We start from the raw sequence: 23,121 nt of genomic DNA, 5'->3' as shown, positions 1-23,121 counted from the left end.
CCTCGAAAGGAAGACTGGAAAATGGCTTAGCCAAAATTAAATCAGCAATGCTTGGCATCCGTGCACAGCTTTCTTGCTAGCTGACTAGCCCCCTCAAGTTCAAGTTCAGTCACTCAAATAAACAAAATTTCTGGAACTAAGATAGCAAACTTGACAACACTATATTTACACTTTATTTACAATGAAAATATATACAAACTAAAAAAGCTGGTAGAAACCGTATGTAATGAATGAAATCGAAATGTAAGCTGATCTCTTACAATACACCACAGCACTTGTGAATACGCATGGGACTGAACTGAAATTCACCGCTGCCTGTCTATAGTTGAAACAAGCTGTCGATCAAAGAAAATATCCGGCCGCTTTCACCAATCACCAGTCTCCTCGCGGAAACTGCCATGTCCCTCCCACTGTGAGGCTGGGAGTCCGTGGGTGGGCATTTTCGCAGTATTTGTCCAATAATCGTCTTGCATTTTGAGATTGACAAGCGCATAGCTCCCAAATGAAATTGAAGTCCACTGAGGCTGGGAGTCCATGGGACTCCGTGGGGCGGGCATTTTCGCAGTATTTGTCCAATAATCATCTTGCATTTTGAGATTGACAAGCGCATAGCTCCCAAATGCCATTGAAGTCCACTGAAGTTGGGCTGCATCGCGCTGTCACGAGGGGGAAAACTCACGCACACATTAGGCGAACTGGGGAAAGTTATAACGGAATGATTTCGCACTGTAGTTGGGTTGAGCACATATATTTCTATGATTCTGGATCTGAAATAGCAATGTTATAAGGTCGGCTATAACATAAGCCTAGCGCAATTCATCCTACACAATGTTCGTCATTTTTAGAGGAGGCTGAGCCTCCCTCATTGTCTTAGAGCAATCGCCCGTGGTTGTGAAGCTAGGGGTGTAACGATTCATCCACTACATCGATGAATCGATTTATTTTCCTACAATCCAACTACAACGAGCTGCGCTTGGCAAGTTGGCCTTCCGGACGACATACATCAATCTAATATCGTTTTAAAAGGTAATCAATCGATTGTACCGATACTAGGAAATAACGGATTGGATTTAAGCATGCCAGACTTTATATTGATGTGGGTTTTTTTAGCACTTTTAATGATAAAGGCGTTAAACGTTACCCGATTCAGTCTGCCTGTCTGTGACGTCATCATCACGCGCCAGCAGCAGCACAAAGCCAGCGAGCGGGAAATTTTCAAACCAGCATTACGGTCCAGTAATGGACCTTGTGCGCGTGACGTCACGGTCACGTGGCGTCACATCTGTTTACACCGCCATACTAGGGATCACGCTTTCGCAAGTTTGATAGTGATACCTGCTGTCGAGATGTCTTCTTCTCAAGTCTGCCTCTCGACTTATGCTGAATCCCTGGATGTCACAGCAAAAAATCGCTATAGAGATAAGATTGCTGTCTTAGGGGTCGACCCATGTATCATTAGTAAGAGTGAAACCAAATCTGCGCTTGATTGTTCAAGTAATGAGCTGCCAGACGTAAGTTACCCCGATGTATATCACTATCTAATCAACATGCCAGGGGGTTACAGTGGTCAGTCACTAAAAGCCTACAAGTCACTAGAAGCTTACAGATATTTCTCCTCAGGATGGGTACGGAATGTGCTAGTTCATATGCGTGAAAAGCATTTTGTTATTTCTTCACAGGTGCGTACCATACATTGACTTTTCAGAATAGATCTTATTTGCATATCGCTATTATCGATGTTGAAACGAAACATAATCCTGTTTGAACAAAAATAAGAACTTATAGTAATACAAATAGTACCAGGGTCTAGGAATACTGTAATAGTAATATAAAAGGTGTTACACTCTCAACGGCTCAGCAACAAACCACTCCGCTTGACTTTTCTGGCCGCGAGTGGGCATGATTGAAAATGGAAAGTATACTTGTATTGACTAAATTGGAACGGACTCACCGTTTTATCTTCCTGGGACCTTCTGTTGAAGAATTAAAGCTAAACAGCTTCAGGGTTGAGGTGCAGAAAGTCGATGTTGCAGCCTCTCAGCCCGCTCTCGCGCACTCGATGTGTGGATCATATGCAAGCAGGATGGTGTTATTGTGAGTGGCCACTGCACATGTATGGCAGGTCTGGGAGAAGTCTGCTCACACGTAGCAGCAACACTTCTTCCTCCGCTCTTGATCAGCGGGGAACTGGTAAAACGATAAACCCTTCATGCTTTTTCTGTTAGAGCACCCTACTGCCACGCAACAAGCCATTCTGACTGAAAATGTTAATCATTCTTCAAAAATTTCCACGTGTGAAGTGAGCTGCGGCTTGATACCCAATATGGCGGATAAACAAACTTGACCTCTGACCTATGACGTGGTGCACAAGGTCCATTAGTTAAATTGGTTGCACTTTATTTTTGCCATTTGATAATCTCATCTCATCTCATTATCTCTAGCCACTTTATCCTGTTCTGCAGGGTCGCAGGCAAGCTGGAGCCTATCCCAGCTGACTACGGGCGAAAGGCTGGGTACACCCTGGACAAGTCACCAGGTCATCACAGGGCTGACACATAGATACACATCTACGGTCAATTTAGAGTCACCAGTTAACCTAACCTGCATGTCTTTGGACTGTGGGGGAAACCGGAGCACCCGGAGGAAACCCACGCGGACACGGGGAGAACATGCAAACTCCACACAGAAAGGCCCTCGCCGGCCACGGGGCTTGAACTCGGACCTTCTTGCTGTGAGGCGACAGCGCTAACCACTACACCACCATGCCGCCACATTTGATAATATTGTAATATTTTTGTGTTGGAAAAACAAAAGCAGAAGTTTTAGAAGTATTATTTTTTTCAACCTACAGTGTTGGTTGCACTTAATTCAAATAAAATGTCAATGCATTTGCCACTAATTGTTGTTTACTTGTTTGTTTATATCCATAATTATACCTGATTCCCTTACAAGAAACAACAAGAATCTAGAAAACTTCACCTGCACTGTCCAGTATCCAGGTATTTATTTCAGTCACACTGGTTTAATTTTTGGCTAAAAAGCTACTGAATCAATTTCAAGTCACTGAATCGTTTCCGATCGTATCGTTCTAAATGAACCAAAATCGTCCTTAAACCATATAGGCAACCACAAATTGTGATTCGAATCGAATCGTTGTTAAAACGAATTGTTACACCCCTATGTGAAGCTGTCTAAAACATACATAAAAAGAGAATGCAATGATTTGCAAATCATGGAAATACTATATTTCATTGAAAATAATAAAGACAACATATCAAAAGTTGAAACTGAGAAATCTCATTGTTTTTGGAAAAAATATGTACTCATTTTGAATTTGATGCCAGCAACATGTTTCAAAAAAAGTTGAGACAGGGGCATGTTTACCACTGTGTTACATCACCTGTACTTTGAACAACACTCTGTAAATGTTTGGGAACTGAGGAGAGAGTTGGTGTCATTTTGAAAGAGAAATGTTGTCCCATTCTTGCCTGATGTACAATTTCATTTGATCAACAGTTCAAGGTGTCCTTTGTCATATTTTGCGCTTCATAATGTGCCAAATGTTTTTAATGGGAGACAGAGCTGGACTTCAGGCAGGCCAGTTTAGCACCCAGACTCTTTTATTATGGAGTAATGCAGTAGTAATACATGCAGAATGCAGTTTGGCATTGTCTTGCTGAAAAAACCTGCAAAAGGATTTTGTCATTTGGATGGCAGCATCCATCATCTGGATGGCAGCATATAGAAGAAGAAACCTTTATTTGTCACATGCACACTTCAAGCACAGTGAAATTCATCCTCTGCATTTAACCCATCTGAAGCAGTGAACATGCGTGCGCACACACACACACACACACACACACACACACACACAGAGCAGTGGGCAGCCCAGAGCGTCCGGGGAGCAGTCAGGGATTCAGTACCTTGCTCAAGGGCACTTCAGCCCAAGGCCGCCCCATGTCAACCTAACTGCATGTCTTTTGGATTGTGGGGGAAACCGGAGCACCCGGAGGAAACCCACGCAGACACGGGCAGAACATGCAAACTCCACACAGAAAGGCTCTCGCTGGCTGCTGGGTTTGAACCTGGAACCTTCTTGCCATGACGCAACCGTGCTAACCACTACACCACTGTGCCACCCTATTGCTCTTATATATATATAAACTCTCTCTCTCATATATATATATATATATATATATATATATATATAAGAAGGTCCGGGTTTGAGCCCCGTGGCCGGCAAGGGCCTTTCTGTGTGGAGTTTGCATGTTCTCCACGTGGGTTTCCTCTGGGTGCTCAGGTTTCCCCCACAGTCCAAAGACATGCAGGTTAGGTTAACTGGTGACTCTCAATTGACCGTAGGTGTGAATGTGAATGTGAATGGTTGTCTGTGTCTATGTGTCAGCCCTGTGATGACCTGGCGACTTGTCCAGGGTGTACCCCGCCTTTTGCCCATAGTCAGCTGGGATAGGCTCCAGCTTGCCTGCAACCCTGTAGAACAGGATAAAGCAGCTAGAGATAATGAGATGAGATGAGATGAATGAACCAACCCTTTATTGTCACTAGTCACAAGTACCAGCGAAATTAGCCCTCAACCTGTCCGTACATATACACATAACATACATACAATTGACACAGGGGGCGTAGACAGGACAGGAAGACAGGGATGAAAAATACAGTAGTAACATGAGGGGAGGAGAAAAAAGCAACCCCCACACTATGCTCCTGGGGGGGAGTATAGTGTGGGAACATAAAAAAAACACCTCAGCACATAAGCACAAAAATAACACAGTACACTTTACACATGACTTGGGACTTGAGGGGGAAGGGGGTGAGGGAGAGGGTGGAGGTATAGGTAACCCAGTACAAGCAAGCAGTCCGGTCCTGCAGCCAGACGGCGCTTACCGACTTGTCACACTGGGGGTAAAAGCAGCGACCGTGGGAAGAGAGGGGAGGAATACGAGAGAGTCTAACAGCAGTGACCTCCGGGGGGGAATTGTTTTCCCAGCAACGGCCTTGGCCGAGGCCAGTGCTGTCTGAGGGAGCCGAAAGCAGATAAGATTGGGATTGTTTGGTCTTGGGGCGAGTAGACGCATTCCTTTACACGACTACACTGTTTGTCCATTCTGGTCTCCGAATCGAATCAAATCCATTTTCCTTTGCAAAGCCGAAAGCTTCTCCATGATGTTATCCATGTTGCGGTTCAAGTTCTGAATAGCCACAGTCTGAGTGCCAACAGCTCTGCCCACTGTTTCAATCAGGTCGGGCAGCTTTATGGGGCTTTGGACAGCTGGCACCATTTTCTGATTTCCTCAATAAACCAGGGCAATGCCTAATCCAATCAGCAAAAGTCCTGTAATCATGGTTCCGAATAGGTAGATGCCTTCAATGTCCTCCACAGAAAGAACCGCCAGGCGCACGACCTGCCACCGCTCCCACACATCCATCGTGTAGCCAGCTGCGAACGTTCCGGCAGGACAGGCTGGTTCCCCCGAACCCAGGCCTCTCGTCGAGAAGATTGTGTCAATTGCGTGAAGAGACCAGTTTATCAATTCCATGGTTTTTTAATAATCCAATAGAAGACACCGGGAAACCACTAATGTACGTAATGCTCCCTAGAAACTCCAGTGGACACCTGCCATCAGGCAGAACCCTGAAGAAGATGCACAAACATGCCACAATGATCCTAATTCATGAAAAGTTACAGGGTTCAGATTGAGTTTACTCTTACTGATCACTAAATTTCCAGATATAATCGAATTATTGCCATAATTTTTCAGAGTCACAGAGTTTTTAAAGTAGCACAGATTTTGCCTTGTCCCAAAGTGATGTCTAGGCCACTTGAAATTAATTCAGAACACAAGAGTACAGGGAACAGAGCTCCTAATCCAAACATCAAAACATAACGAGCAAATGCACAGTTTCTGAATAAAATCATCATCATTAAGCAGTGGTCATAAGGAGCAATGTACCAACAATCTAGTCTTTAGTTTGCCTTCATTGGACAAAACAAGAAAGAGGGTAGAGGATTCTGTGATCTACTGGACAGACAAGAAAAAAAATGTATGCAGGTACAGCTTTCAAACTCTACCCATTAAGAAAATCTTGATAAATATTAGATGCAATGTATGATTATTTGCTTTAAAGTATTTCACAATTAAGAGCAATAATCAGGAAAAGTTTAGTTTTAATACTGAAGGGCAGAGAATGAAAGACTGAGGACTGAAAGTGAAAGATTGCAATTTATCTTTAATGCATCATTTATGTAACAGTCCTGGTCTCTTATCCAGTCAAATGTTTTAAAAAAAATGCTCCATCAAACCACATCAGAATAACAACATGGATTGAGGCAAAAAGCTCTTGAATAATGTCAAATCAGAAGCACTCAAAATAACCACATATTCCAAAAACTTGTGAAGAATGTTATGAAACTTAAAAGAATCTGCCTCACTTAAAAAAAGATAAATATCAAATAAATGAAATAAAGTAGATTTTGCAAATGAAGAAATTTAGAGTAGCCTGCATTTTTATATACATATCTGTACTGTATTGTAGAGATGCATAATTTTAGAACAAATTTATCAGAGATAAACATGAATATACTGTTAATTAATCTTCAAAAAGTGATCTCCAGACTTATCTGCTACTGAAACATGATTTTTCTTCCCATTAGGAATGCACTATGTACTGCACATGCACTTTAAAAAAAGGAGAATAATCTCTCATTACACTGAGCTTTTACCATATCTCCCACCAGAACAAAAAGTTTTTTAAACATCCTTTTTTTTGACTTGTCATTTTTATGTAAGGCATTCATTTATTCAGTCCCAATTACAGGAGAGATGATCAGTGGTGCTGAGTTTTTACCACCTTCGTTGAAACCAGGAGAGAAGAATGGATAGAGTTTCTCAGTGAAAGACTGACCAGTGAAAGAGTAGATATGAGATCTGGACTTCACATCATAAAAGGAGACCAGACCCTCCTCATAATCCACAAACACCCCCACCGTCTCCACCTTCTCTCTCAGTGTGAGGGGGACATCTGGATCAGCACAAGCCTTATACTGATTCTCATTCCTCAGTATCACAGTCCAGAATCCATTCTGAGGAGTCAGTGTAATCGGCATTTTCCTGTAAATGGACTCCTTGGCGAGTCCAAGATCCCACTTAGTTTTCCCTCTGACCTGCACCTCATAATAAAATTTCCCTGAGGAGAAACTCTGCTTTCCCAGAACGTTGACACATTTATTAAACCTTTTTGGTGTATCAGGAAGATCCTGTTGTTTGTCTCCATCTGTGACTTGTTTTAAATCACCAGACAGGATGAGATATGGATTTGCTGTGTCAGGATCCAAAGTCACATCCACTGAGAGAAACACAGGTAAACAGGTATGCAGGTAAAAAGTTAAATCATCATTCAATAAATCATATTGATTAGCATTTGTAAGAGTGTATGTGAAAGATTAAATAGTTTTTAAATAAAGTAATTAATTCTGACAAAAAATTCTGATGACCATATTTTGAGTTATATAGAGAGTGAGGATTTAATACCAGATTAAAAGGGAACATGATGTGGAAAACTGTTTGTTCTTGTTGTTTCTGAAATATGTCAGTGCGACTTGGGGATTTACTGGGCTTTTCAAAGTGGACTACCGTCCCAGCCTGTAATGGCCAGAGAAAGAAAAGAAGCTCTCTCAGGACAATTTAAAAAATGCTTGCCTTTTACATAGATTTCCTCTATTTTTCTTTTTTTGGAAACCCCCCAGTTAACATTAACAAATCCGAATCAAGAAGCCGTAGCTATGCCAACTCTGTTGAAGTTGACCACCAGTCCACAAATTGTATGTAAAACATTCAAAATTTACAGAAAATCAAACATTAAAAGCTGTTATAGAAGCAACTTGCTGATGTGTGACTTTGATAAAGTTGTTAGCCGTCATGCACTGAGGTGAGCTACCGTAAGCACTAACGCTACCGATGGCTTTTTTTCACCACTTTAAGCAGTTACAGTGACTTGCAAAAGTATTCATCCCCCTTGGTGTTTGTCCTGTTTTGTCATATTACAAGCTGGAATTAAAATGGATTATTGGAGGGTTAGCACTATTTGATTTACACAACATGCCTACCACTTTAAAGGTGAAAATTGTTGTTTTATTGTGACACAAACAGTAATTAAGATGAAAAAACAAAACTCTGGAGTGTGCATACAGTGGTGTTTGAAAGTTTGTGAACCCTTTAGAATTTTCTATATTTTTGCATAAATATGACCTAAAACATCATCAGATTTTCACACAAGTCCGAAAAGTAGATAAAGAGAACCCAGTTAAACAAATGAGACAAAAATATTATACTTGGTCATTTATTTATTGAGGAAAATGATCCAATATTACGGGTGGCACGGTGGTGTAGTGGCTAACACTGTCGCCTCACAGCAAGAAGGTCCTGGGTTCAAGCCCAGTGGCCGATGAGGGCCTTTCTGCATGGAGTTTGCATGCTCTCCCCATGCCTGCGTGGGTTTCCTCCAGGTGCTCTGGTTTCCCCCACAGTCCAAAGGCATGCAGGTTAGGCTAATTGGTGGCTCTAAATTGACCATAGGTGTGTGTGAGAATAGTTGTCTGTGTCTATGTGTCAGCCCTGTGATGACCTGGTGACTTGTCCAGGGTGTACCCCACCTCTCGCCCATAGTCAGCTGGGATAGGATCCAGCTTGCCTGCGACCCTATAGGACAGGATAAGCGGCTATAGATAATGGATGGATGGATCCAATATTACATATCTGTGAGTGGCAAAAATATGTGAACCTCTAGGATTAGCAGCTAATTTGAAGGTGAAATTAGAGTCAGGTGTTTTCAATCAATGGGATGACAATCAGGTGTGAGTGGGCACCCTGTTTTATTTAAAGAACAGGGATCTATCAAAGTCTGATCTTCACAACACATGTTTGTGGAAGTGTATCATGGCATGAACAAAGGAGATTTCTGAGGACCTCAGAAAAAGTGTTATTGATGCTCATCAGGCTGGAAAAGGTTACAAAACCATCTCTAAAGAGTTTGGACTCCACCAATCAACAGTCAGACAGATTGTGTACAAATGGAGGAAATTCAAGACCATTGTTACCCTCCCCAGGAGTGATCGACCAACAAAGATCACTCCAAGAGCAGATGTGTAATATTCAGTGAGGTCACAAAGGACCCCCAGGGTAACTTCTAAGCAACTGATGGCCTCTCTCACATTGGCTAATGTTTATGTTCATGAGTCCACCATCAAGAGAACACTGAACAACAATGGTGTGCTTGACAGGGCTGCAAGGAGAAAGCCACTGCTCTCCAAAAAGAACATTGCTGCTCATCTGCAGTTTGCTAAAGATCACGTGGACAAGCCAGAAGGCTATTGGAAAAATGTTTTGTGAATGGATGAGAACAAAATAGAACTTTTTGGTTTAAATGAGAAGCGTTATGTTTGGAGACAGGAAAACACTGCATTCCAGCATCAGAACCTTATGCCATCTGTGAAACATGGTGGTGGTAGTATCATGGTTTGGCACTGTTTTGATGCATCTGGGCTAGGATGGCTTGCCATCATTGATGGAACAATGAATTCTGAATTATACCAGCGAATTCTACAGGAAAATGTCAGGATATTTGTCCATGAACTGAACCTCAAGAGAAGGTGGGTCATGCAGCAAGACAATAACCCTAAGCACACAAGTCATTCTACCAAAGAATGGTTAAAGAAGAATAAAGTTAATGTTTTGAAATGGCCAAGTCAAAGTCCAGGAACCAGTAAGTGATATATCAAACTCAAAGACAGTAAATACAAACCAGACAAATGACAGTAACAATAACAAACCTCCCAAGAATTCTATTGCTATAAATAGGCTAAAAGCTATGCAAGTTAATGTGAGGAGTATAATTAATAAACTAGATATTATGGAAAGCTATGTTCTGGAAGAGAATCCAGATATTGTATGTATAACCGAATCATGGGCCCACAAGGACATCTTAGATGCAGAACTTAGTCTAGAAGGCTATAGCATCATCAGGAATGACAGAGTAGCTAAAAAGGGGGGTGGTTGTTTAATATGCATAAGAGACAATATTGGATATATATCATGTGATGAGTTATCTCAGACAAAGAACACAGAAACTCTGTGGTGTGAAATTAATACTGTCAAAGGCGCGTTTATACTAGAAGTGTGTTATCATAGTCCATCAGCTAATAAGGAGAGAGAAGAAGCCCTTCATGCATTGATGCGACGAGCATGTAATGAACATAAAAATGTAGTTATAATGGGTGATTTTAATCATAGATCAATCGACTGGATTCATCTCCAAGCAGCTGCTGAGGGAAAAAGTTTCTTGGAGCTCACCCAGGACTTGTTCCTTACACAGCATATCACCGAACCCACCAGAGGTGAAAACACACTGGACTTAATTTTATCATCCGAGCCAAACATGATAGACAACATAAGGATACGTGAGCCATTCAGTGACCATAATATAATTCTGTGTGATATAGTTGTGTCAGTAGAAATAAAAGACTGGAGAGTAACATATTTCGACTACAGGAATGGAGATTATGAAGGAATGAAAAAGTATTTAAACGAGTACGACTGGAATAATGCTTTTTAACAGTCAGTCAGTAAATGACAAATTTAGTATATTTAAGGAAGTCATGGGCATTGCAGTTCGGAAATTCGTCCCCATAGCGACCAAAAGAAGAAAGAAGAAACCAAGATGGATGACAAGTCATGCCGAGGCAGCAAGACGCAAAATGTACCATAAGTGGAAGCGATATAGAGAAACTGGGGACAGACAACAATATGAGATATACAAGAAACAACTAAATAAAGCCAGGAATGAGATAAAAAGAGCAAAGAGAAATTTTGAAAAGAAACTAGCGGACAATATTAAAAAGGATCCCAAGTCGTTCTATGCTTATGCTCGGTCAAAAACCAAAACAAAAGATGGTATTGGGCCATTAGAAGACAAGGACGGAAATATTATCACAGATTTGGCTAAGAAGGCTGATATTTTAAACAACTTTTTTAGCTCAGTATTCACAGATGAAGATGTAGAGAACTTGCCAGAATCAGTGAAGATATTTCAAAAAACAGTCGAAGAATGCCTACAAAATGTAAATTTTTCTGTGGAAGTTGTTCTCAAGAAATTAGGGAACCTCAAACCATATAAAGCGCCGGGGTGGATAATCTGTACTCTACAGTGTTACGTGAAGTAGCTCCAGTAATAGCGGAACCTCTGAGCATAATATTCACAGAAAGCATGTGCAAGGGGGAAGTACCAGAGGACTGGACAAGAGCAAATGTCTCACCCATATATAAGAAGGGGAAGAAGACCCAACCAAGCAACTATAGACCTGTCAGTTTGACATCGCTGATATCCAAGATTATGGAATCTATAATAAGGGATGCCATAGTCACACACCCATAAACTTATCTACTCATCACAACACGGGTTCGTGTGTGGCAGATCGTGCCTCACAAATCTACTACTGTACTTGGATAAAGTAACATACTATGTAGATAAGGGACATCCAGTAGATGCAATATACTTAGACTTTAGTAAGGCCTTTGACAGAGTGCCCCACAAGAGACTGACCTTAAAGTTGGAATCTCACGGCATAACAGGGCAAGTGAAGCAGTGGATATCATCATGGCTATCTGGATGACTGCAGAGAGTAGTGCTGAATGGTTCTTACTCAAGGTGGATGCCAGTGAGGAGTGGAGTACCACAGGGTTCAGTACTAGGACCAGTTATTTTTGTTATATAAATTAATGACCTTGATATAGGAATCTGTAGTGAAATCTTGAAGTTTGCAGATGACACTAAGATATTCAAGTACATTGCAACATACCGTGATGCTGAAAAACTACAGGCGGACCTGAGGAAGTTATTTCAGTGGAGTAAGGAGTGGATGATACTATTTAACGCTGATAAATGTAAATGTGTGCATTATGGTTACAACAACCCACAATATGACTACTTTATGGGAGATGAACCAATTGGAACTTCTCACGAAGAGAAGGATTTAGGTGTTTTCATCAACAACAAACTGGATGTAGCTTCCCACTGCGCCAGAGCAGCAAAGAAAGCGAACTCCATCTTGGGTATGATAGCAAGGTCCATCAAGTACAAAATCAAAGCTACGGTGATAACTTTGTACAAAAAACTTGTAAGGCCCCACTTGGACTATGTGATTCAAGCATGGCGTCCATGGCAGCAGAAAGATGTCAACCTTCTGGAGAGTGTACAGTGTAGAGCCACCCAAATGATCCCTGGAATTGGTCATTTAGACTATCCGTCTAGACTTAAGGCAGTAAATCTTACCACACTGGAGACAAGGTGAGCACGGGAGTATCTTCTAGAGGTGTTTAAAATATTTAAAGGAATGGATTGCATAGATCCCAAAGAAATATTTACTATCGAACGCAGTAGGACAACAAGAGGCCATCCCTACAAAATAGCTAAGTTGCATTCCAGACTGGATGTAAGGAAATGCTTCTTTGCCAGAAGAATTGTCAACGACTGGAACAGACTTCCTACAGAAGCAGTGATGTCAGAAGATATCAACCAGTTCAAGGGGCATCTGGACAGGTTCCTCAAGCACCGAGTGGGGAGTCAGAAGATGACTCTCTTCCCCATCATCTCCTCAACTACATCGCCATAAGACGTAGAAGAGGAGGATCAAGGTAAAGTCTTGACCTTTATCCAATCAAAATGTTGTGGAAGGACCTGAAGCGATCAGTTCATGTGAGGAAACCCACCAATATCCCAGAGTTGAATCTGTTCTGTATGGAGGAATAGGCTAAAATTCCCCCAAGCCGGTGTGCAGGACTGATCAACAGTTACCGGAAATATTTAGTTGCAGTTACTGCTGCACAAGGGGGTCACACCAGATACTGAAAGCAAAGGTTCACATACTTTTGCCACTCACAGATATGTAATATTGGATCATTTTCCTCAATAAATAAATGAGCAAGTATAAAATTTTTGTCTCATTTGTTTAACTGGGTTCTCTTTATCTACTTTTAGGATTTGTGTGAAAATCTGATGATATTTTAGGTCATATTTATGCAGAAATATAGAACATTCTAAAGGGTTCACAAACTTTCAAGCACCATTGTAGGTATTCACCCCCTTTCATATGAAACCCCTAAATAAGAACTGGTCCAAACAATTTACTTCATGAGTAACATAATTAGTTGATTAAGATTCACCTGTGTACAATAGTGTCACATGATCTGTCACGTGATGTCCATATAAATCAGTCTGTTCTGGAAGGACCCTGACTTTGCAACACTACTAAGCAAGCAACATGAAAACCAACGAGCACTCCATACAGGTCAGAGACAAAGTTGTGGAGAAGTATAGATTAGGGTTGGGTTCTTAAAAAAAAATCCCAAACTTTGAATATCCCAGGGAGCAACATTAAATCCATTAGAGCAAAATGGAAAGAATTTGGCAGCACTACAAAACTGACAAGAGAAGGCCACCCACCAAAACTCAGAGACCGGGCAAGGAGGGCTTTAATCAGAGATGCAACAAAGACACCAAAGATAACAAAGGAGCTGTAAAGATCCACAGCGGAGATGGGAGGATCTGTCCATATGACCGCTTTAAGCCATACACTCCACAGAGTGGTGCTTTATGGAAGAGTGGCCAGAAAAAAGTAATTGCTTAAATAAACACATTTGGAGTTTGCCCAACAGCATGTGGCAGACTCCCCAAACACATGGAAGAAAATTCTCTGGTCAAATGAGACTAAAATTGATCTTTTTGGCCATCATGGGAAATGCCATGTGTGGTGCAAACCCAACACCCTGAGACCATCATTCCTACAGTGAAGCATGGTGGTGGCAGCATCATGCTGGCAGCATCATGCTGTGGGGATATTTTTCACCTGCAGGGACAGAAGAGCTGGTAAAGACTGAAGGAAAGATGGATGGCACTAAATATAGGGCAATTCTGGAGGAAAACCTGTTTGAGTCAGTCAGAAGTTTGAGACTGGGACGAAGGTTCACATTCCAGCAGGACAATGACCCCTAAACAGACTGCTAAAGCTATACTGGAGTTGTTTAAAGGGAAACATTTAAGTGTCTTGGAATGTCATACTCAAAGCCCAGACCTCAGTCTAATTGAGAAGCTGTGGCATAACTTGAAGATTGCTGTACACCAACGTAACCCATCTAACTTGAAGAAGTTGGAGCAGTTTTGCCTTGAGGCATGGGCATAAATCCCAGTGGCTAGATGTGCTTAAGCTAATACAGGCATACCCCAAGAGACTTGCAGCTGTAATTGCAACAAAAGATGGCTCTACAAAGTATTGACTTTGGGGGGTGAATACCAATGCACACTCCAAATTTCTGTTTTTTAATTTTAATGATTGTTTGTGTCACAATGAAACAACTATTTTCCCCTTTAAAGTGCTAGGCATGTTGCGTAAATCAAATGGTGCTCACCCCCAAAAAATCCATTTTAATTCCAGCTTGTAATGCAATAAAACAGGACAAACACCAAGGGGGATGAATACTTTTGAAGTCACTGTAACTGCTTAAAGTGGTGAAAAATAACCCTCAGTAATGTGAGACCTTACAGAAGCTCACCTCAGTGTATAACGGCTAACAACTTTCTCAACGTCACACATTAGGTAGTTGCTTCTATAACAACTTTTAATGTTTGATTTTCCTTCACAACATAGTCTTTTCTTCTTGCTTTCTGTTACTGTAGTCGGTCTTTCACGTTTCATTCACACACTCACGTACTCCATTTTTCTCTCCTATTTCAAATTTGTATCCCACAATGTCTTGCGTGAACGGGGAAAGCCCACCATGTGATGCATTATGTAGTATCTTGAATTGTGCCAGGTTGAAGCAGGAAAAAATGGCAGATAATTTAGGGCCACGTGGCCCTAAATTCATTAACTGTTCTATTTAAAAAACCTCATAAAACTGGAAGTCCGTGATTTGAATTCAGTATCTTTCAGTCCACTAAACAAAAATAACTGTGTGTCAGGGAAATTTTTTTTTATGATATACACTTGAAAAATATGAAAGGCAATATAGCTTTAAGCAACTTAACCTCTTTTTTCTAGCTATTTCACATGTCTCATCTCATTATCTCTAGCCATTTTATCCTGTTCTACAGGGTCGCAGGCAAGCTGGAGCCTATCCCAGCTGACCACGGGCGAAAGGCGGGGTACACCCTGGACAAGTCGCCAGGTCATCACAGGGCTGATACGTAGACACAGACAACCATTCACACTCACATTCACACCTATGGTCAATTTAGAGTCACCAGTTAAGCTAACCTGCATGTCTTTGGACTGTGGGGGAAACTGGAGCACCCACGGAGCATGGAGGAAACCCACGTGGACACGTGGAGAACATGCAAACTCCGCACAGAAAGGCCCTCGTAGGCCACAGGGCTTGAACCCAGACCTTCTTGCTGTGAGGCAACAGCGCTAACCACTACACCACCGTGCTGCCCTCTATTTCACATGTAAATGTGTAAAATTCTTTGGGAAAGTGAGCTCTTTACCATGGCCAACAACATTTACTTTTGATCAGTGTAAACAAGCAATCTCCTCTGTTCATTAATATATGTGTTACTTCACTAGGTAGTGAAACACAGCAAGAAGATTGGAGCTTTAGTGCAGGGCAGTAATAGGGAGCTGTAGTGAGGAGGATAATGAGAGACACTTTAAGACTTCCTTTTAGGTGGAGAGATCTACAGATGAAAATAAGTCTGATGATGCAGTGGTGTAATGATGATCTGTACATTTTAATATAAGAGGAAACAGAAACCTCACTGTACCTGCATACTGCTGAATCCTCTTCAGTTCTATGGAAACTACAACAAAACATCACTTTCATTAGACTTAAGGTAGATTAGTTAGATTAATGCAGTGTTTAACTCAAGCTAAAATTAAACTTTATTTTTTGGAGGAATTTTATATCTGGAAATGTAAAATATAAAGTTTCTTTCACCTGCTTCCTTTAACTTGTCATTGAGTGTTTTAGTGAGTTTCTCATTCAGAGTCTGCTGAAGCTGAGACAGAGCTGTCCTCACAGTGTCCCCACTCAGATCAGTGTTAATACTGATCTCAGTCCAGTTCTTGGTGTGTGGAGGGCTGCACATGGAGGAGTAAATCTACAGTAGAGCAGGAGAGAGAAGAAATCTCTCAGCATGGTGAGTGTTGTTCTGTGATGTTCTGCATTGCCAGTGAGCAGAGAGAGGAACACTGACCTGTAGGAGGTGGAGATGCTCCTCAGTGTGTGAGAGCTGCTCCAGCTCAGTGTCTCTCCTATTTAGCACAGTGATTTCCTGCTCCAGCTCTTTAATGAGTCCTTCAGCCTGCCTCTCTGCTGCTTTCTGCTTCTCCTCCATCACCTCGAGCAGCTCAGCCTGACTTCTCTCAATGGAGCGAATCAGAGCAGTGAAGACTTCAACACTGTCTGCTTTCTCTTTCTCTGTTCTTCTCTAAAGGAGCAACACATTTTCACTTTCTTTACATCACACTGAATAATTAACTATTACATTTATTGCAGATTGTTAATTTCTACAGATTCAAGCGAACAATACATAAACTATTTTCCACACACTTTGCTGAGCTCAACTGAGTGTTTGATTTCTTGGATCTTCTTCAGTCGGTCCTGAATCATCTGCTGCACATCTGTCTGTATTTTCCCCAGCTGAGTCTAAGGACAGAGCAGAAGATAAATGACTGATATTATTTCCAATACATTTGTACCTTTCTCCTGGAATTTGATCTCAGAAATTTCCAATCTGATCTACCACTGGATAAATTAATTTGTATTTTCTATAATAATGTCTAAAGTTGATGCTAATCAGTGTTTCTCACCTTCCTCTCTCCACTTTCCTCCTCTAGAGGAACAGTGTTGTGATTCTTGTGGTCTGTCTCCGTGCAGAACTGACACACACACGTCTGATCATCTCTACAGAACAGCTCCAGAGGTCTCTCATGTTTTTGGCATATGTAGTCCTCCAGGTTCTCCACAGGGTTTATTAGTTTGTGTTTCTGAAGGCTTGGAACATGATTATGAGGCTTTAAATGAGTTTTACAGTAAGTTGCACGACAATCCAGACAGGATTTCAGGGCCTTCAGCTTCTCTCCAGTGCAGGCATCACAAAGAACCTCAGGTTTGTCAGGATCACGTTTCTTCTTGAAGTGATCTGCAACCTCTCTCACTGTTGTATTAATCTTCAGTTCAGGTTTCTTGGTGAATTTCTCTTTACATAATGGACAGTAACAGTGTTGACTCTTCTCCCAGCACTGTGTAAGGCAGCTCTTACAGAAGTTGTGTCCACATTGAGTGGTGACTGGATGAGTGAACACATCCAGACAGATAGAACACAGCAGCTGCTCTTCAGACAGGAGACTGGTGGAGTCACCAGAAACTAGGGTTGATAGATCATGAAGGATATATATAATTTTAGGAAATGTATTCGGTTACACATTATACATACGGTACACTCAGTCTAAATGAACTGGGTTCCATGAAAAATATTGGAGCGTCTTTCTGTTTGAATAGTAGCGGAGCTCCATACTTAAGAGAAAATGGTAATGCATCAACCTGGTTTTTGATGGCTATACGACGTCCATCTGTTTGTACGTATGAACGATGTACCACCACTGCGAACCCGATCGTAAGTGCAATGCAGCATATCTGATAAACACTTGACCACCGTACAACAAAATTTGCATCTTTATTTACATAAGATGAGCTTTTATCCAGCATTTCTTTTTAATTTGCTTTTTAAAAAATAAAATGGGATTATTTACGAACACATTTTACACTCATTGGGAGCTCTGCTTTTTGGCAGTGCCTCTCTCTCTCTCTCTCTCTCTCTCTCTCTCTCTCTCTCTCTATATATATATATATATATATATATATATATATATATATATATATATATATATTATACTGTACTTAATTTCCTTTGATCAGCAGAGAGACTAATTGGTCACAAGGGAGATTGATCATTCCTCAAGACTGAGCTGGACCTTTGAACCTTTCATTGTTTTGATGCTATTCATCTTACACATGCATTTTATTTTACAAAGGGCATGACACCTTCACACCAGAACATCTTATTAGTGTTTTCTTGAACATTGATTGTGAAAAGATCCATTGTATACTTAATTTACTGATTTAACTGGATAAACATCAAAGTGAGTTGAATATATGAATTGCATTACTTACAAGACTCTGGTCTGTCCATGCTTCCCCTTCTGTCTTTTCTCGGCTGTAGTGATGAAGATTCTGCCAATTTCTTTTTCCTGATACTGTTAAACCTTTACATCCAGAAACTGTTCAGTTTACACATTCAAACATATGCATAGGCTGTTAAACCTGGTATTTTAAAGACGAGTAAGGAAGCAAACATTGATCATCAAGGATACTGAAAACTTTGCAAGCCAGTGTTATTTGTCAAGTTTGCATTTATGTTACAGGGTCTTAGATTCAGGGTTGAAGAAACATTAGGTGATATTTGTATCGTAATCTCAAAGCATTGCATCCCTACCAAATATTTTGTTCAAATTTTTGTTTACTTTACATTTCTGTATAACCATCCACAAGGACACTGGGATGTTGTTCTTGTAGCCAGGCTTGTAGTACTTGAGTCCAGGACTCTGACACAAGTCCGACTCACGCCTTAATTTTAAGGGCTCATGACTTGACTTGGACTTGAGCACTAATGACTCAGACTTGGACTTGTGCATTAACTGCATTCGGACTCATAAATTGGAGATGAGGACTCAGATATTTTTCTTTAACATGGCATAATAATTTGGCACAAGATATATATATATATATATATATATATATATATATATATATATATATATATATATATATATATATATATATATATATATATATTTTTATACTAATTTTGTGCAAAAGAATGCACATTCACCTGTTATGTCATGCTCAGGAACAAACTAATGTTAATGGCGCTAAAATGCCTGAAGAGAAGCCCCTAGGATTGTCCGCTTTGCTTATACAGACTTCTTGTGCAGTGGGAAAAAATGCACTACTATATGTTCCATATGTAGAAGAACTATCAAGGAGACAGGACAACCTCAAACTGCAATCATCATTTGTTAAAACTCCACCCAGAGAAGTAATGTTCATTGCTCTGTTGATAGCGGGGCTTGCTTGCTGAGTGATGAACTAGCGAGTGTTACCCCTCTCTCAAGTTATTTGCCCTGTTCACAGCGGGGCTTGCTGAACGATGAGCAAGCTTTTTATCTGTAGCCTGTTAACTAAAATTAAGCAGTCAAGCAGTAACATTTGTCCAACACAGCAGCAGAGACGGTTTCACATAAAGGCAACAACAGCCACCATCAAATGGTGCAGTTGGAGTCTTGTTCTCGGACTTGACTCGGATCAATAGTGGACTCGACTTGGACTCGACTCAAATTTTTCTTGAATGACTTGGACTTGACTCGGACTTGAACACTGGGGACTCAAGACTGGACTCGGACTCAAGGTTTAGTGACTCGACTACAACACTGACTACGGTAAAGAAAGATTAATAAATATTAAAGATCATTTAGCAGTACTGTGTGCTCAGTATAATCAAGAATTGGGTTAATCTCTGCTCCCACTGCTGTATGACATCAAATTGAAATGTATGAGCGTATCAAACTTATGCAGAACTTAATTGTCATGCTTAATTTAATTGAACAAATCAAGAAAATATTCCTGATTTATTTTTAATTTTATTTTTCCCTTACCCCACTGAAATTAACCTCTGGTTATGCCAATACCAGCACAACACACAACTGGTTTCTGAATCATTTTAGATGTGAGTGTTTTACTCTCTTAAAAATCTCTTTTGAAAGATTTCTCAGCAATGCAAAACCTTTTTTTTTGCATTGAAATGTGTCACTCATTGACAGTATTACACTAATTCCCTCCCCACAGCTGTATATCACCCACTTTCCATGTCTCTCACCTCAAACCTGCCATCCCGGGCCCCCTCCCCAGCAACCCACCAACTCAAGAACACCCCTTACTCAACATTGAAGAAGACCCCATCTACCAGGTACACAAGATCCTAGACTCAAGACGTAGAGGAGGCCAAGTCGAGTACCTGGTAGACTCGGAGGGATACGGACCTGAGGAACAACGCTGGGTCAAAGCCAAAGACATCCTTGACCCCCTTCTGAAGCAAGAGTTCTATGCTCAGTTTCCCAGCAAACCAGCGTCCAGAGGTAGGGGTCGCCCCAGAAAGATTGTAGCTCCTGGAGGTAGCTCCTCGGGGGGGGGGGGCCTCTGTCAGTAAACCCGCTGAAGCTCAACAGACTACGAACATGGACTCCCTGAACTACATTTCCCATAACGCACAGCATCCTGTCTCCCGCCTACTGATTCACAGCTGACTGTCATTCCCGCAATCACTTGTCCCTCCATATAAGCTCACCTCTCAAATACACCTTTGTGAAGTATCGTTCTGTCCTCAGTACATACCGAGCCTTGTATCTTTCTGATTGTTAATTCTGTTTCTGACCCTTGCTACTTTCCTCTCGTTTCTCACTCTTTGTCTTTTCTACATTATGTTGTTAGCCGATCGCCCGACCCTCGCCAGTTTACTGGTTCTGATTTCTGCTTATTGATTTGGCTTTGATGACTTTCTGTAAGCTGTCTTCCTCTGCACATATATCCGTAAGTACCTGCACTCTCACATACATAAAAATTTGTGGCAAATGGTTTAAATTTAAACAAAGAATAAGTGCATAAAATAATTAAGGAATTTGTCTAAGGAGTTAGGATTTTTTCACCATCATTATCTCACTCCCTATCTCTGTAAAAGAAACTAACAGATGTTTGAAATGGATTCTGGTGACAGGTCTTGATCAATATGTTTTACTGTGTGAAGCACATGAATCTACCTGCTACCTTTCACTCCTGCAGAAATTACACTCCCACCCTTATCTCTGTCAACTAGCAGAAACTAATTCTACACGAGAGAAGAGCAATTCTGTCAGAGAGTGGCTACCAAGGCCTGCTCAAATCTCTCTTTCTGTTTATTCAACAAAGCTAACAAGGTTCATCACTCAGAATCAAATACTGTATAGACAACTCATTTTGGATGAATGATAAACTTTTGATTTTAGCTTAATATTAATAACTAAGCATTTTTCATTATTACTATCACAATATTAGAGACTCTCTTTTTTTTCTCCGTCTGGCAAAACCACTGAACTATGAAACATTCATTCTTTCCTTCAGTACCTACCTTTATTTTTCCCTTGCTTTTTGTAGAGAGTCAGGAATGTGTTTACACTCCTCTCAGTCATGAAATGTGCTGTAGTTATATTCTAGCGTAAAAAGTGATTTCAGGTGGATACGAGCTTTCTGACTGATTCAGTTTCACTTTCACTTCGCGAGTGACGTCACTTCCCTGTTGACTTTGTAGTGTTACATTACATTACATTACATTACATGGCATTTAGCAGACGCTCTAATCCAGAGCGACGTACAATGAGAGAGGACTAGATTAAGACAGGGACAATCCCTTATCAAAATGTAACCTAGGTGAAATATGATAAACTAATAGAAGCTTAGATCAATACTAAATGTAAGCAAATAAAAATTGTGTTTAAGGTAACAGGAAGTCATAAAAATAGTTAAACTGTTGAATTTATCATTATTTTTGTGTGTACTGCTCCTTTAGCAAGTAGAGCGGTAACAGCCAATCAGGTAACTACAGCCAATCAGGAACTACAGCCATTGCTGGAGGGCGGGAGAATAATTAGAGCAAAAGCAGAACGCTCGATACGGCAGACGGAAAAGAGAAAGTAAATAGGAGTAAAAGAAGTGTATTTTTTGTACATCTAAGTGAAGTGTAGGTTTTACATCTTGTTTTTCTTTCATTCTTGGGAAGATATTGTGTTCACCTGCTGTCCACGTTGCTGAATCCTGTTTTATTTGAGTTTTGAACGAGGATTTGGGGAGTCAAAAAGCTATTTTTTTTCCAGCGTGTGTATTATCTGTTAGGGTTTTGCACCCAGGTCGTTGGTGTGATAATCCAGCAAACCCCCACTAGGCCACCAGGGAGATGACTCAAGTGCAGAGGCGTGAGGCGAAAGTAGAGTATCAAAAAACAGTTTATTTACACTACACAGCAAAAAAGCCAGTGTTAAATCAACTCTGAGAGTGTTAAATTTAACACCAAGAAAGTGTGTATATGCGTCCACTCTTTTCAGTGTTAATTTAACACTAACACTAGTGTTAATGTTTTTACACTCAGCTATAGTTATTTCAACACTGTAGGGAGTTAAAAATTAACACTGGCCAACACTTGTGAAGTGTCAATAGTACTCTACACTAGTGTCAGTGTATAGTTTTACACTTAGGTCTAGTAATTTCAACACTGTAGGGAGTTCAAAGTTAACACTGGCTAACACATGTATAGTGTCAATAGTACTCTACACTAGTGTCATTTTAATAAAATGTTACACTGACTGCGGTTGAAAATGCTACACTGACTACCAATGCATTCAGACCAATGGATGTAAAAATTGACTACCAATCAACCACCACAACCACCCGCCAAACCTATCACAAAAAATACACAAGGCAAACAGTTCTTAAGAAAAAAAGTCTTATTAAATGGCCACCACACCGCATCAACAAAAAAAAAACAGTCTGCATGGATTCACATATAATTACAGTATGGAACAAGGTACACTTGGTCATCGGTGTCATATGAAAATTGCCTATCATAAGGTCTGTAATATACCAAATCATTTACACAGATCACTGTGAAAATCTCATTTTTCTCCTCAATACCAAATGCATTTAAATGATCATCAAAGAAAATATTAGAGACTTTACAAATCAAAAGATAGGCATTGTTGTCTTTAACAATTATACTGTCAATCCTGTTGAACAAAGGCATCTCATTTTCAACTCCAGTGACCACATACATCCCAACTTGATACTCTGTGCCATAGTTTTTGACCCAGGAAGTGGTGGAAATTGATGGCACATCAAAAGCTTCATTCAGCACCTCTCCACCCTCTATACTGCTGACCGGGACTTCGGAGATCGGACCAAACTGTAATCT

General features: G+C 40.7%; 1 protein-coding gene across 2 annotated transcripts; it reads right to left on the bottom strand.

The window, feature by feature from the left end:
- Nucleotides 1–4,551: 4,551 nt before the first annotated feature.
- Nucleotides 4,552–21,427, bottom strand: LOC132894401 (E3 ubiquitin-protein ligase TRIM21-like). Of its 2 annotated transcripts, none has more exons than XM_060934308.1 (8): nucleotides 21,289–21,427; nucleotides 18,243–18,349; nucleotides 16,880–17,436; nucleotides 16,620–16,715; nucleotides 16,264–16,497; nucleotides 16,005–16,167; nucleotides 15,832–15,867; nucleotides 4,552–7,365 (listed from the first exon to the last, which is right to left on the bottom strand). In XM_060934308.1, the coding sequence occupies exons 2-8, from the start codon at nucleotides 18,259–18,261 to the stop codon at nucleotides 6,818–6,820; spliced, it is 1,653 nt and encodes a 550-aa protein (XP_060790291.1). In that variant the 5' UTR covers nucleotides 18,262–18,349; nucleotides 21,289–21,427; the 3' UTR covers nucleotides 4,552–6,817. The 2 variants fall into 2 exon arrangements, with proteins under 2 accessions (XP_060790291.1, XP_060790206.1); XM_060934223.1 differs by having other exon boundaries at nucleotides 18,243–18,334.
- Nucleotides 21,428–23,121: the final 1,694 nt, after the last annotated feature.

The sequence above is a fragment of the Neoarius graeffei genome, chromosome 1 (assembly GCF_027579695.1).
Source record: "Neoarius graeffei isolate fNeoGra1 chromosome 1, fNeoGra1.pri, whole genome shotgun sequence".
Classification (NCBI taxonomy): Eukaryota; Metazoa; Chordata; class Actinopteri; order Siluriformes; family Ariidae; genus Neoarius; species Neoarius graeffei.
This window is presented reverse-complemented; position numbering and strand designations above follow the sequence as displayed.